The sequence below is a fragment of the Gossypium raimondii genome, chromosome 7 (genome assembly GCF_025698545.1).
Source record: "Gossypium raimondii isolate GPD5lz chromosome 7, ASM2569854v1, whole genome shotgun sequence".
Classification (NCBI taxonomy): domain Eukaryota; kingdom Viridiplantae; phylum Streptophyta; class Magnoliopsida; order Malvales; family Malvaceae; genus Gossypium; species Gossypium raimondii.
The window spans coordinates 51,333,960-51,350,851 of record NC_068571.1 but is presented as its reverse complement, the minus strand read 5'-3'; the positions used below and the strand labels follow the sequence as shown (position 1 = coordinate 51,350,851).

The following is a 16,892-nucleotide window of genomic DNA, read 5'->3' as shown; positions in this document are numbered from 1 at the left end:
CTTGAGTTTTAGTTTAATTGGTATTGATATTATTGTTAGTATAAGAGGATGTGGATTCGAGTACACTAAAACGCATTATCCTCCCATTTAAGGGTTGGGAAGAGGCTATGGGTAGTTCTTGGTAATATAATATAATATATATATATATATATATATAATAAGAACTTATAATGAGATCTTGAGTCAAGGTCAAAACCATCATCTGCAATTATATGTGTGGATTCTAAAGTTCCGTCATGTCATGTGAGTTTTAGTCTGGGTTAATCAATTTTTGTCTAGATTTTTTCAAATTTTAATCCATTTGTGCTTTAATAATTTAATTTTACTTATTCAGACATCTTTGTACCTGGCTATGCTGTAATAGTTCGATTCTACTAGTTATATATATGTGTTCAAATTTACACTTTAATTGTATATTAGTGTAAACTTTACAAAAGATTTGAAGTATGTAATGGTTTGGGTCTGAAATTTATCTAGGTTAGGAGAATATTAAAATATATTTTGATTGAGACTATATTTATATTAAATTGAGTAATTCGGTTATGAACATAAAACCAAAACCTTAATATATTTTAGACTTATGATAAATTTAGTCTCTAATGTTTATTTATTTTTTTATTTTGTCTTTTTATTTTATTTTGTTCTTCAACTTTCAAATTTTAATAAAATTACTTTGTTTTGGACGAAAATGTTGACTAAACTGTTAAAATTTTAATGGCACTAAGGCAACAACCCACGTTGCATTTTGCATGTACTTTATTACTGACATGGATAATTTTTTTAAAAAATTTTAAGAACTTCATTAAATTTTATTGAAATTTTAATAATTTTATTTTTAGTTTTAATGAAGTACATGAGAATTTTCACATAAGTTTAGTCAATTTTTCATCTTCAAAAAATAATTTAATTAAATTTTAAATATTAAGGTCTAAGTGATAAAAAATCAAAACTAAAGTGACAAACTGAGATAAATATGCCTATATTTTAACCTAATTAATTTAATTTAATTATTTCAATTCGGTAAAAGTATTATGGAGACCCTTGTATTAGGAGTTAGATTGCATTTGCCCCTACTCAAAAAATGGGCAAATGAGTCATTGTATGTTATATCAAAGAGCAAACTATAATCTTATTATAAATTCCATCCATTTTAATATTAAATATGAGATACACACTATATGTCAAGTGTAATTGTCTTATTATTACATTAGTCATGCCAATTTTTAACCGTAAAAATAGATTAAATTTTAAAAAATAATCAGTAACATATAAATATCAATTTACTATTTTTAATAAAAGGAGGAAATGTATTTTTACCCCTAATAAAAACCATGGTAATATTTTTTAAGTGAATTACAAAAATAGAGTAAAGTTGGAACGATTGTAACTTGAACATAAGATACACTTAAGACGATAAACACCGTAACAATTATAATATTTTTGTTTTCAATTCAAAATTATAATCGAAATTTGCTATCCCAGTCCACAAATTTTGCAAAAACCATTAAATATTGAAAGCAGCTTTTGGAAATGGGAAAGTCTTTGTCCAATTGGTTCATCACAAAAGCTTAGACTTGATAAGACAAATCAATGTTGGTCGAGAAAAAGACGGAACAATTTAATGACGTAAAGCAATACACCCTTTTTGTTTTTTTATTATTATTGCAGTTTGGGAAACAGTCGACCTTCGACCACCCCATTTGCGTAAGCTTTCTTCATCTTTGGGTGTTTGGCTATGCAACTATTTTTGCCCACATCACTCAGTTTGGGTCAGAGACTTGTTTCAATTCTTACAATTTATTTTCATTTTACTGTCCTGAAACCAGAAAACCAACCTGTAGCGTCACGTTTCTGATGTAGCGATACTAGATTTCTGTCTTATTTCTTATCTTTACAAATTCTTTTGGTATTTGAGATGAGATGAGGCTGGTCACTGTCCCAAAACAATGTGTCCATTGATAAGTTTGATATTTTTTTAAATTTTAAATTTTGTAAATGAAAAAGTAAAATTTATTCTAATCTGGTTTGATTTTAGATTTATTCTAAAATTAATGTAAGTCAAGAGTTGTCCCTTAAAAATATGCTATTTTTGGAACCTGAAAACTACATATGCCATACTCTGAAAAACATGATGCTAAGAACCTTTGCTTATTGGCTAAATTGGCCTTACATGGGAGAGTTAATTGGTCAAATAGGTCATTTTTTAAAAAAATTTAGTAAAATAGACCATTTCTGGAAAGAGGAAGTGAAAGTGCCTCCAACTGGGCGCTTTCTACACAGTTGGCAAAAAAACTCTTCTAGTTGAGTGAACTTTTTACTGGCATGTCAGAAGAAACTTACTCAGTTGGACACGTTTTCATTGAAATTTCAAAAAATGCTTCTAATTAGGCACATTTTTCTGACATGTTAGCAAAAAATTTGTCCAGCTGAACAAGTTTCACACACTCTCTCAAAAAACGACCTATTTCTTTAAATTAAAAAAAAACTAATTATTTAACTTTTTTTTTTACATATATGGCCTATGCTTATTGCATTATACAACTTAATCGCATACATTGCATCTCTGGACAAAAATGGGAAACCCCAAATGGATAAAATATCGAAGAAATTGAAAACCCGACTTAGAAGAAAAAAGTGGAGGTAGTGGGTGGTGATGGAAATTGGACTGATCCTGCAAAATTAAGGCTTAATTCATAACATTGCTATTACTGTAGAGAATGTTAGGTTTAAGAACAATTCGTTTAGAAAGGGTGCATTTTTTTAAGGTGTCCTTAAGCTGGGGGCTTTAATCATTTATTTTTTTTGGGCATTTTTCGAAGATATAAACGAATGATGATGAAATGTGTTTTATTTTTATGAGCGAAAATCAAATCTCTAATCATACGATTAAATGATGAAATGAATAACCACCATACTATACATCATGATTAAAAAGGTAACTTTATTTGGTAGTTCCTTTTATATTAAAATTGTTTCAATAAATGGATTGATTTAATTTCTATATTGTAAATAAATTGAATTAAATTAAATTAAATTTTAACATAGTTAACATTTATTATTTAAAGAAAATATTATGTATTACTTAATAGGGTTAATAGTTTTAAAGATTTTATAAATTATTTTTAAAGAGTTGAACTTAAAATTTAAGGAGATAAAATATAATTTAGTTTTTGAACTTGACAATTTTTCTTAGCTTGGTCCCTAAACCTTTTTAATTCACATTTAGTTTCGAACTTAACAACTTTTCTTAATTTAATCCCAAAATTTTTTTAAACCACAATAGTTTTGGAACTTGATAACTTTTTCCAATGTTGGTCTCTATTATGATGTATCATTCTAATATTGTGTCATATCATCGTCTAAATTTAAATTATATAATATTTTTTATATTTTTCACGACAATGTATCTAAAAATACTTTTAATAAACTAAGGTTTGTTGGGTTCTCGTATTCAAATTTTACGGAATGAAAACAATAACTTTTTTTTATAATTTAACGTAACTCAACTCCCGATTTAATCGGAATTCTCAATACAATTAACCAAAAGAATCTCACAGAAAAATAAAAATTAAAATTAAACAACCAAAAACCAATGGTAAATATATTACACAGATTTGTTAGAAATTGTCACATGATCCACCAATCTCTTGCTTACCTTTTCATCGATGGAGACAACACCTCTCTCTTTTTCATTTATTTTCTGTTTGGGTAAACTATGCCACAGGTCACTCAATTATGGGTCATTTTCTTTATTGTCACCAAACTATTTTTTTTTTTAATTGGTCACTTAATTATAGATTCTTTCTTTTTTGGTTACCAAACTCAACTAATATATTCATAAAATTAATATACCCTGAGGCCTGTTTCATTTTCTTGAATTTTCATACAACGAACTGCCAAGTAAGTAGCATCCTCTTGCTTGCGAATTCAAGACCCTAACCGAAGTCCTTGTCTTATAAGCGGGCAACTCCTTGCAAAGCCAAGCGAGCTTCGACCTTCGCCACTGCTCCGGTAACTCATTAAAGTATAGGTACCAAAATGAATAAATTAAAAGTACACATACCACATTAATAATTTCATTAATGTATAAAGGTTATTTTATTATTTTTATTAAATTCCTAAATATATCCATAATTTAAAGGGTAAGTTACATTAGTAGTCATCTAATTATGATTTTTTGTGACTTAATTATAAAAATTATAAAATAATTACTCAATTATTTGATTTTATCTTTTCTGACTACCCAACTATCTTGAAATTTTAGTGTTTTCACTGCCTAAAATGATTTGGTATTTTTTATAATTAAATAACTAAAATATATATCCATAATTGAAAAGACAAATTGATGCGATGGGATAAGATAAAACATATTCATTTCCGAAAGTTGAAAAGCTTCAAATAAAAGATTGCCACCTTTTGGGGTTATTATTGATAATATTAATTAACATGCACAAATTGAAATGCTTTAAGCTAAGGAATATTGATACTGGATTAATTATAAACTAATCCCAATATTTTATCATTTTCCCGAAGGGAGAATCCCAAGTAAAGGTAAAGACAAAAAATCCTTTCTAAATTTAGCCATTTTATGGTCCATCCACGAAATCTCTTCATTTAGAAGTAAACACAATTTTAAGAAAAAGACAAACAAAATCCACTGACAAGTTTGCTAAACCCCCATATCTCTCTAACAACAACATTTTCAAAATAATTAAAAAGGGAAAACCCTTCGATTCACTTTTTCTTTTTCATTTTTTAATAATTTCTTATTTTATTTGTTTTTTTTCCTTCACAAATTGAAAAGCCTCAGCTTTTATTCATTAGCCACAAAACCCTTCTTTGTAGCATCCACATCTAGCAGCGACCAAAAGGCCCACCACCGAGACCGGAGATAAAAACCGGTGGTGAGCTCAGAGGCTAACGAGTGCAAGCAAGGTAGCCATGGACTCGGGCCTAACCCAAGAGGAATTCGATGAGCTAAAGCCCCTCATCGACACATACCACAAGTTCGACCCAACGCCAAACACATGCACGTCGCTAATAAAGCAGCGCATCGACGCCCCAGCCCGAACCGTGTGGCCATTCGTTCGAAGCTTCGAAAACCCCCAGAAATACAAACACTTCGTCAAGAGCTGCAACATCAGCGCCGGCGACGGTGGCGTCGGTAGCGTTCGGGAAGTGACCGTCGTTTCAGGCCTTCCGGCTTCGACGAGTACCGAGAGGCTCGAGATTTTGGACGACGCGAAGCGTATATTGAGCTTTAGGGTGGTGGGGGGTGAGCATAGGCTGAGGAACTACTGGTCAGTGACTTCGGTCAATGAGTTCCACAATGAAGGCAAAGTTTACACCATTGTTTTAGAGTCTTATATAGTTGATATACCCGAAGGGAACAGTGGGGAAGATACTAAGATGTTTGTGGACACTGTCGTGAAATTGAATCTACAGAAGCTTGGGATTGTAGCACTGGGTTCTTTTCGTGGGCATGATTGAGAAGAAGAAGAAGAAGATCCAACTTCCAAGGGAAATCTTGGAAATTAAAGTCTGGGATATTGGCTTTTAGTAAATTACTATATTTGTTGGGTGACGAATTCAGTGATAATGTTGATGTTGGATATTATTTTAAGCTCTCAATAAATTATTACAAAAGTAAGTATTCTATTGATTGAAAATTTATTTTTTTAAAGATTAATTTAGATATATATCATTGTTAAACCAAAAAATTTAATTCATGCATCTTCCTTTTTAGCAAAGATTGACCAATTAATTTGAGTGTTTTATTATTCTTTTATTAATGTAATTTTATATTTATTTTACTATTGATGAAGATTATTTTTTCAAGATTTATAACTATGGTTTCCAATAATGTTATCTTATCTTAAAAATATGATGTACCTTGCTATCACACGATAAATATAATGATGAATTTTATTAATAAAACAATTTAGTATTATGCTTTGAATTTTATGTAATTCATTTTATTATGTTATTAAGATTAATATTTGATATAGATGGCCACTTAAACAAATTATTCAAAAATTTTAATAAGATGGAGCTCAAAACAGGGTGTAGCCGCTCTCTTAAAATGAAAATTTTTTATTTAAGTTTTTAAGATTTTAAAATTTTAAATTAATAAAAGTAAAATTACACTTTAGTCTCCTCTAAAAATAATAAAATTTAATTTAATCTTTTGAAATTATAAATATATAAACTATTAAAATAATTAAAATTCCATTTTCACAGTCATAAAAATTAGAAATTAATTTCTAACCCTAAAAGAATTTTTGGACTTGACCCTAATGGTAACTGTGTGAATGGATCATAGGTTAGAGGGATATGAGGTATGGTTGAAAGCACCGAACTTAAGAGTAGGTGAACACCTTTTTCGTGTGGCTTCAATGTCAACCCTTAATTCATGGGCAAATATATCAATTATTACCTTCATTTATTTCATCGTTAAAAGTTGTGATCAACTTCAAGCAACATGTGACTAATAGAAACCCCCCATTAATACTTCAACAAATAAAACTCCTTTAGTTCCGTCACTGTATATCATTAAATCAAATAGAGATATATTATTTAAAATAAATATAAATTTATTTATTTTAAAATTTTAAATCATCGATAATTATTTGATTCACTGGTGATGTATAAATTTATACATGTGTATGCATCAAATATTAACCGAATCAAATTATATGATTAATACAATATTATAATATATATATATATATATGACAAATAACATTAATGGGACATTGGCTTAAGGAATAAATCTCAAAATTATACATGAACTTTGGTTCAATGCAGCTTTAATACACGAACTTTAATTTGGTGCAATTATACATATGAAACTTTAATTTTGATTTCAATCATACGCATTTAAAGAAATAAACACATCAATTTATTTTTATATTTGATAAAGATAATTATTTTTGCATGCAATATATAAACATAAAATGTTGTTATATCAATAATTGTGTTAATAATTTGTGAGAGTTAGATTAAGTCAAAATTTGATGTATAAAAGTACATAAAAAAATTTATATGTAATTTTGAGATTTACTCCTTCACTTAATAATAATGTTGAGAACTTAGAATCTGCATGTCCTAGGTTTCAAGTCACACGATGTGTAAATTCTCATTCTATATTTTTTTAATGGCTTCAATCCCATTATACGTGGGCCCTGTTCAGATTTACTACAATCTAAATTTAGATATATTTTGATTATCAATTCATTCATTTTACAATATAATAATTAATTCCGGTTATAGTTTTACAAGTATTTTTTATAATTATAATTCCTAATTATAGTTATTTAAATACATTTATTGGAATTATAATAACTAGGAATTTTATCACACGTATGGGTGTGAAAACCATAAATTTAAAATACAAATGTTTGTTTAAAAGGAACTAAAATTAACGATGAAACATATGGTTTGAAACTAATTATACAATTTACTGAGATAATAAATTGTGTATATTAAAACAAAATGTATAAGTTATATTAAAATGAAGTTTTTGTTGAGTGGTAAATTTAATGTTTTAGTAATCCAATTGGTGCGGGTTCGAATTCCACCATATGCATATTTTTATTGATTTTTGTTTAAATAAAAGACTAAAATACCCTAAAATAATTTAACTTTTTTTAATTACAAAAGGATATTTTCATAATTTGTCAACCGAGTTGGTGATCCGGTTGAAGGTGACACCAACTCAGTTAGAAGCTTAATAAAATAGTATAGATATATAAACAACTAATGTAGATAATAAATTGTGTATATTAAAACAAAATGTATAAGATATATGAAAATAAAACCTTGGTTTAATAATAAATTTAAGGTTTTAGTAATTCAATTGGCATGGGTTTAAATCTTACTATGCATATTTTAATTGATTTTTGTTAAAATGAAAGGACTAAAATACCCTCGAATAATATAACTTTTTTTAATTATGGATTGACATTTTCATAATTTCCTAATCGAGTTAGTGACCCGGTTGAAGGTGACACCAACTCAGTTAGGGGCTTAATAAATAGTATAGATGCATATAATCAATTGTGTATATTAAAACAAAAATGCATAAAATATGTTAAAATGAAACTTTGGTTGAGTGATAATTTTAAAATTTTAGTAATTCAGTTGGTGTGAGTTCAAATCCGATCATGCATGTTTTAATTTGTTTTTGTTAGAATGAAAAAATTAAAACACCCTCAAATAATTTTTTTAATTTCGGAAAAACATCTCTGTAATTTCTTAACTGAGTTGATAATCCGATTGAGGGGAATGACTTAATTGTAACTTTATTTGTGGGCTAATATTTTAAATTTCATGAAAATTTATTTAACTATAGTCGAAACCAAAAGAGTACTGTTTATTGGGCCTGAGCACGTATTTTTTTTTTCAATTTAGAAGAAAAAGTAGATTAATTATTTAATACACACACAAAAAAAAGATCTCGTCGTAGTTAAAAGTATATTTTAGTTCAGACTTTTAAATTTTGATATCAATTATTTTAAAAATTTAATTAATTAAAATTTATAAAATATATTAAGGAATTAATTCATTGAAAGTTTTTTATAATATTTTTTTCAATTTTTTATCTATAATAAATTTTAAAGAATAATATGTCAAAGTTAAAAAGAATTACCACTAAAAGTCAAAATGCGGTAAATTTAACTTATAAACTGAGTACCAGTAGTCAATTGCCCTGATATGTAGCAGTTTGAGTGGTATAACCTGGAGTGATATGCGGATACTCTAGAAACTCAAGTACTCTCATCCTATCAGAGTTAACTTTGAGTATACAAACTAGGGGTTGTAATTTTAGATTATCCCAAATTATCCTTTCCAACATCACCAGCATGTATAGATTCCTCAGTCTCGGAATCGATATCACTAAAGCCACTGTGGGTACTCCAAATAACAATCCAATGATATTCTCATGCACTTCTTGCCCTAGTTCGGAATGGTGTATTCCAACAGAAATTGACGGCACCTCATATGGTTGGGAATGGTGTGTTCTAGCAGAAGTTAATGCCACATTATATGGATTAGGAGCAACATTGAATTTGAATTCTGGAAATTGTAATGCAATATATCTTGATTGCATTTTCGTCTATGTGTATTCATTAGAGATATAAGGAGTTTCCAATAGCAATACGAAACTATTAATCAACCCATATGTCGAGTCTAGTGTTCCAATTTGTGAATCCACTAAAAGGGTCTTAAATGAGCTTGGGATATTGGCCCCCATGTCCTTTTTCAATGCTATCAAGCTTGACATACAACTTCATTTTTCCAATACCATTAGACTTGTGAAGTGTAATCATTGTTTATAGATCATCATCATCATCCGCTACATGAATTACAGTATATCTCACTGGATTGTCATAGGTATTAAATCTATAACTCGATAATCCCATCAAAGCTCCAATTTTGAATCTCATCTCTACTAACTTGGTGTCCTTTCTGAACATCATGTTAATTAGACTTCTGCACTTGAAAATTACATTGATATTCGTATTACAGGTGTGGCCATTATAGTTCACATCATAAAGCATGTTGCTCATTTTGTAGATCAGAGTAGGTATATGAAGATTGAAGAAGGTAGACGAAGATTGTTGAATATTTAAAAGATAATACCAAGAAGAAGATAATAATGCTCAAGGAAAGAAACTTGTTTTATCATCTCAATCTTCCATCTGCTCAACCAGAAGCCTCTAACGCCTTATTTCATCATTTGGCTTCCATCAACTCATTTAGTGACTTGTTTTACCATCTCATTCTTCCATCTACCCAACCAAAAGCCTCCAAGGCTCGTTCCATCGTGTTAGGCTTCCATCATCTCAACTATGCTTACATGCAAGACAATACTGTATTACTTCAACCTTATGTAAACCCTAATTTAGTTACCTTTACGTAAACCCTAATATTTCATCAATTGCCTCACCCTAACATGTATATTGAAGTCGACACCTCAAGGGGTCGACTTCCACAATGATAATAGGAAGTTGGTCCCTAAAGGTGTCAATTTTAAAGTTAGCTCGCTATGGTGCCGACTAGACCTATCCATGGGCCGGGCCGGGCCCGGAAAAATTTTTCGGCCCGCCTCCTAGGCTCGGGCCCAGCCCGAAATATGGGCCTGAAATTTTGCCTAGGCCCGGCCTGGGAAAAATATCATAAGCCCGGCCCATTTTTAAAGTAAACATAAAAAAATATTTTAAAAATAAAAAAATTATTTTAAAATTATTTTAAAATTAAAAAATAAAAAAATAAAAAATATATATTTATTATATTCGGGTCGGGCCGGGCCCGGGCCAAAAAAGTGGTGCTCGAGGCCTGGCCCGTTTTTAAACGGGCCTCGTTTTTTTGCCCAAGCCCATATTTCGGGCGGGCCGTCGGGCCGGTCCGGGCCGCCCGACCCATGGACAGGCCTAGTGCCGACTTCAACTATATCACTAAATAAATTCAATACCTAACTATTTTGTTAATTAATATTTCAACCTAATAAATTTGGTTAAAAAAGCCGGCAGAAAGCTGTCTTATTTCAAAGACATCTAATTTGAATACCCAAGTACTTCCATGATCTCTCAATTGTCTTCACCTTCAATATACAAATAATAAAATATGAATGTTGTAATAATTTAAATACGAGAATTTGTTTAAATTCTACTTAGCTTTAATATGATATTTTCAACTTTGATATACGTAACATATGTAACTTCAAATTAAGTATTAATTTAGACATTAATTATTATAAAATATTATCTTATTATAAAATTAAGTTAATTGTCAAAACGAGTCCTTCTATAATATTTTGCAATAAATATAATTTATATTGTATTTGTTTCACTAAAAATAACTTTTAAAAATAATTTTAATGAAAATTTGTCAAACCATAAATAATATTTTAAACTAAATTATTTAAATATTAAAGCATCACATTTATAAATAATATTTTATACTAAATTATTTAAATATTAAAGCATCACATTTTTTCTAAAAAAAAAAATCTACTGTTCAAAAATCATTTTCTGAAAAAGGAAACTTAAATATAGTATAAATTCAGAAATTTAAGACTTGAAAAAACATTTTCCAACCATCATTTATTTCTCAAAAACTGGACATGGCAAGTCCAAAAAGACACAGTTCTTGTTTTGCTGAAAGGCAAAGAGAGTTAAAAGAAAAAAGGGGAAAAAAGATTGAATTATCACATCAAAATCCCACAAGAAAAAAATCAAATTGGTTGCTAGCACATTAGCCATTACTGATAAAAATCCAAGTATAAGATCAGAAGATCAACTGATATGGTTCAAATGTTCATTATTACAAAAGATTTGGTCTGCCTCCCTTACTCTATAGACAATCATAAGTAGTCAAGAGATTTAGATTTATTTATGTACTCTCTAAAGGCCCTTTCAAGTTTAAGTACACTAGACTAGACTAGACTCGTAGTTAGTGGTGCTACAATTAAACTTGCTTTTAGAGTTTTTAACTGAGTTGGGTGATTTTGGGGCCAACCTAGAGCAACAATAAGCTGAAAAGAACAAGGGAGTTAGATGGAGCATGGTAAGTGCTTGAATAAATTCGTCAAAGATCTTTGCCCATCAGATATTCTCGTCACCTTTGGCATAGCTTGCATCATCATATTCAAAGTACACTGCAAAGCAACACTGTGTGTTTTCTTGCAATACCTTCACAAATGTTGCATTGGTTTTTGGTTTGGTTGTTTTTTGTTTTTGTTTAGCTTAAAACTTTAGTTGGTTTGCTTACACTTTTGTTCACTCAATTCATTCATCTTTCTCATCAAAAGGGTGTTATCCATTGTCTAAAATGAGCTAAAAAAGCAAAAGACTTTCGTCTGAAAAATGGTGCCTTTAAGAGAGAGGAGGTACCTGACACCAAACAGAAGTTTTCAACAGAGAATCCAGATATTTTAATTGTGATGATTGCAGAGAAAACAGATAATGAAAGGTGGTGAGGAGGACAAAGAAGATCAGAAAGAAAGAGAAAGAGAGAAGCAACAAAGGAGGGCCCCCCCCTAAAGCCTGCAACAGAAATGAGTGGCACTGCTGCACCAAGGAGTAATGTGTTTCCCTTCCTTTTCTCTGTCTCAATTTCCCCTCTATCTTCTTGTTTTTTACTTATCTTTCTCTTTCTATCTTAATAAAACGGGCCATCTCCATTGTTTTCTCTGCTCATCTGCTTTTTCTTTCTGGGGGCTTTTTTGGACTCTATCTCCCTCCTTTTTAGTGGGTTCTCTATGATGTTGCTGTTTATATGTATATATATATATATATTTTTTTTCAAAAACCCAATTTATGTTTTAGAGCTTTAAAATCTTTGTTGGACGGATTATAAATCTTGTTGGGGTCTGAAACTGTGATCTTAGTTTCTTGGTGTTTGAGTTCTTTGAAAGGAAAAGCAGAAGCTCCACTTTTCTGTTCATGCAAACAAATTAACACCACCTTTTGTGTGTGTGTGTTTGCTTTTTTCCTTTTTTTATATTCTTTATGTTAAAGAAGAAAACAAAGTTTTTTTTAACTACAGTTTTCTAGCCTTTTGACAATGGTCTTTTTAATGGAGAAACAGAAATCTAATGATTTCATGTGAACTTTGCATTGTAGTGGCTTATTTTGTGTGTCTCTAAGAACACCCAACATTCAATTTTCAATCAATATAGTTATAATTAGGGTGTGGGTGAAGACACTAGCTTCCCTTAGCTGGTTTTGTACTGTAGATAAAAGCAAGGTTGAAACCTTCATATAATATCAGGTTGGTCATCTTTTTTTCAGCTTAGCTCTTTGTTTCAAACACACAAGCACGAACGAAAATGAAATTTGAAGGCCCTAAATCTTCAAGGGTCTACTTTCTAATACATGAACTGTATAAATATGAAAATTTAGGGTTTATATAGGTTCTCATGTTCCTTTTTGTTCAACTTTTAGACTTCCTTTCAACTGTGCTTTTGTGTTCATTTCCATTCCCTTTAATCTGTAAGTTTATTGAAATCATGATCTTTCCATATAAACATTGTTTTCTTAGCTTGAATATATATTTGTGTGTGTGTATTATTTAGTTGCTCCAAGTTCTGATGCTTTATTTTTGTGGCAATGTGTCCCATTTACACTGACTGACATCCTTCTGCACTTAGAATTTGTGGTGAAATATTTCTCTATCAATAGTCTTATCTTTTGTGTAAGAGTGGGGCAGGAAATGACCTCAATAATTTTGAAAGGTTAAATCATTCACATAATGCTTCTGAGAAGTCTGTGTACCTATTCTCTACTCTTTTCTTTAAGAACAAAAGAATGGGATTTGATATAATTTCTATCTTAAAACTTTGGTTTTAGAATGGTGGTCACAAGTTGGTTTCTCCATTTTTGCAAATATGTGTAGTATACTTCTTTTATATATTAATTTGGTGATTTCATTTCGTTTCTCAGTTCTTCAGGTTCACGGTGGATCAACTGAATGATCATATTTGAACTCAAGGAAGTTATATAATGAACTTATGGTGGCTTAATGCTCCGAATGATGAAATGAAGGCTAAGCTTTAAGAACCCTACATGTTAAAGGAGCTTCGTATGGTTGAGGCCATGTGATTTTTGTTCCCAAAGTATAATGGAGAATGATATGTTCAGCATTCCACGACCGATGGTGAGCCAAAATTCTGTTGTTATCAATGGGATTCCACCAGAGACTATCACTAATAACTCAGTAGTTGAGTCCAACTTGTTTAACCAGATCAACCAAAATCAGACTTTAGTTGGATTTCCCGTGCTTCCCTCGGTGCAAGGAGAGTTTGGGGGTGATCTGTGTTCTGATCTCCATGTATCTAATCATGCCAGATTCTTCGACTCTAATGCATTGATTGCATCCGTTGGAAGAAAGGTTGCCAGTGATGCTTCACTTGGCAGTTCGGGTTTGGAACATAACATTGAGTTTCATGAGCAGTTTATTGGCAGGACACCTGTTTCTTCAAATCCACCTGCAAGCTGTGGTCTTCAAGAAAACTTAAACGAGTTAGCAATCATAGCGCCTTCGATCTACCCTCAGGATTTCAGGAATTACTCTTCAACTGAATGTTCTGATGGTATAAATTCTACCACGGTAACCTCGGTGAATAGTGTATTGAATGAAGTTTTTGGTAGTATGACAAATAAATGGGATTTTGAGAAGTTTCCTGGTCCTCTTGAGCATGTTGGCAAAACCACATTGAAGACTGCATTTCAACCATATTCGTCTATAGGATGTCCAGATCCAAACAGTTGGATGGCACCGAATGGTGCAAATATGAGCCTGGATTATCCTTGTGGTTCCTCAAAAAATAGTAATGAGCTCTCGTTAAGTCTTGCAACATCTCTTCCTGGTGTTATCAATGGGAATAATATACCCGATCAGTCCTCTGAAATTAATTGTTGCTTGAATACAACAAGGTTAGGTTCAGAACAAACCTCTTCCAATGCTAAGGAGCTTTCTCTGAGTTTTGGTTCTGATGGACCCGTTCAAGTATCACACTTAATATCGGGATCTAGATATCTTCATGCAGTTCAAGAAATACTTGCTCAAATTGCAAACTATTCACTTGAAAATCTAGAGCAGATGAGTGTTGGACCTGGAGCAACTATGCCGTTCTCCGGAAGTTGTCTAGCTGGAAGATGGATGGCAGTGATGGATTCAAATGATTGTCCCAATGTTGATGGTAACACTGAGGTTCAGTTAGAGGCAGAATTACAAAAACGGACGGTCGAGGCCAAAAAAACCCAACTGCTGACTTTACTTCAAGTGGTATGTTGATCTAATTTGTGCTGCTAGAATTATCAGTTTTGGCCTCTCTCAATTGCTATTCCGGATTTCAATTATGAACTGCATAATTTTCTTGGTTATTGAATGGATAAGATAAACTGGTGCTGATTTGATGTGGAGTGAAACATGGATTGAAGTTCATAACTTCAAGATTCTTTAAGTCTAAACAGTGTAACAACCTTGAGTTCAGCCATAGCTTACTATAATTGAGCAAGTTGGCTTTTTCTAGAAAAGTAGGTGTGCCTATGTAGTATCGAACTGTTTTAAGTTGTTTGTTTCCTTTGCTTCTTTTTGTTCTCCAATTGCTTTCTTTTCTCTATTTGCTGGTTTATTTAGCATTACATTCTGGTGTAATTAAAATTGTTTTGCTTTGGCTTTTATCGAGGCCAGGTTGATGACAGATACAGTCAATGCTTGGATGAGATCCATACGGTTATATCTGCATTCCATGCTGCAACTGAGTTGGACCCCCGGGTGCATGCTAGTTTTGCTCTACATACGATCTCTTTCTTATACAAGAACCTTAGAGAGAGGATCAGCAACCAAATCCTAGCCATGGGAGCAAATTTCAACAGCGCGTGCACTAGAGATAGGGAAAAATCTTTTCAGAATTCATTCATCCAGGAGCAATGGGCGTTACAGCAGCTAAAGAAGAAGGATCAAATATGGAGACCGCAGAGAGGGTTGCCTGAAAAATCTGTCTCGGTTTTACGTGCGTGGATGTTTCAGAACTTTCTTCACCCGTGAGCCTTCTTACTGGAGAATTGCTTCTAGGACAAGAAACTAGGAGAGAAATAGTTTACCTTTTTTCACATTCACGCATAAAATCATCACAGTTCTGCATATTTTGAGAGTTTCGTGTTTGCAGGTATCCAAAGGATGCAGAGAAACATTTACTTGCAATAAAAAGTGGGTTAACAAGGAGCCAGGTACTTGGAGCTTTAGATATATCTTTTGTGTTGAAGTATTTTAATCTTCAAATGGACTTCTATATGATTTGATTGTTTCATCATGTTCGTTTGGATCAATGAATGATCAGGTCTCTAATTGGTTCATAAATGCTCGTGTTCGGCTTTGGAAGCCAATGATAGAGGAAATGTATTTGGAGATGAACAAACGAAAAGCTCGACAAAATGAGTAAGGAACCAAGAGCAACCCCAGAAGCCAGATAAGCATCAACCATCAAAGATTTAACTTCAATTAAAAGCACAAGAAAGAATGGATCAGTGGGCAATGGATTCTGGATTTGAGCACACGTTTTTCAGTAGGAAAGAAACACATCCACCTCAAGGTTACAACTGTACATAATGCTCCATTATAGTTGGGACCTTTAGCTTTAAGGGTATGATTCTAATTCATACAGGGAACTCTTTTGTTGAAAGTATTTTTGATTTCATAGTAAAATTTTCATGGACTTGGTATATTGAATGCCTTGTTATGGGTAGTGGTACTGGCACACTTTTTTGTTTTTATGCATGTGGGGGATTCATGGGTTACCAATGTACTTATGATGTTCCACAACATACCAATATTACACTAGTATATATATTATAGTAATACATAATGTGATGGCACCAAAATGTTGCTGCTTAACTCAACAATTATTGATCTCAACTTCGAAATTGAGGAATGTTTTCATACTTCAATTTCTGCATTACAAAAGCACACCATCCAAGGATGAAGATGAACCTCCTTTTTTTCTCCTTTCTTGTACAACTACCGTTTACTTTTGTTTTGAAAATTGTAGAAGCAATTCAGGGTTTACATAGTCAAGTAATCCATGTGGGCAAAGAAACAAGAAAGGTGCAAAGTTTGGACTCTTTTGAAATGCTCACATCACCATGTAAAGCAAGAGCTTATTACCATCAAACTATCTTGTTGGTTGAAGTGATAATGGTCTTGTCTTTGTAAAAGTGAGAACACAATTTGAGGTGATAATGGTCTTGCCTCAGACTTTTAGGAGTCTAGGAGTGAGAATGCAACAATGTGATAATGGTCTCGCCCTAGTAAAAGTGAGAATACAGGTTTGAACTTTGAGTCGCCCTAATAAAAGTGAGCTCTTAAAATCTCATTTATTCGGC

The 16,892-nt window shown here is 31.7% G+C and overlaps 2 protein-coding genes across 4 annotated transcripts; both read left to right on the top strand.

Annotated features, from left to right (window-relative positions):
- The first annotated feature begins 4,659 nt into the window (after window positions 1-4,659).
- LOC105803596 (abscisic acid receptor PYL2) lies at window positions 4,660-5,658 on the top strand. The gene has a single exon (XM_012635898.2). The coding sequence runs from the start codon at window positions 4,942-4,944 to the stop codon at window positions 5,488-5,490; it is 549 nt and encodes a 182-aa protein (XP_012491352.1). The 5' UTR covers window positions 4,660-4,941; the 3' UTR covers window positions 5,491-5,658.
- A 5,561-nt stretch (window positions 5,659-11,219) lies between these two features.
- On the top strand, window positions 11,220-16,234 carry LOC105803648 (homeobox protein ATH1). Of its 3 annotated transcripts, none has more exons than XM_012636087.2 (5): window positions 11,220-12,086; window positions 13,449-14,793; window positions 15,202-15,554; window positions 15,680-15,740; window positions 15,851-16,234. In XM_012636087.2, exons 2-5 carry the CDS (start codon window positions 13,627-13,629, stop codon window positions 15,950-15,952), a joined length of 1,683 nt encoding a protein of 560 aa, XP_012491541.1. In that variant the 5' UTR covers window positions 11,220-12,086; window positions 13,449-13,626; the 3' UTR covers window positions 15,953-16,234. The 3 variants fall into 3 exon arrangements, with proteins under 3 accessions (XP_012491541.1, XP_052489945.1, XP_012491464.1); XM_052633985.1 differs by lacking the exon at window positions 11,220-12,086 and adding an exon at window positions 12,168-12,777 and having other exon boundaries at window positions 13,457-14,793; XM_012636010.2 differs by lacking the exon at window positions 11,220-12,086 and adding an exon at window positions 12,168-12,777.
- Window positions 16,235-16,892: the final 658 nt, after the last annotated feature.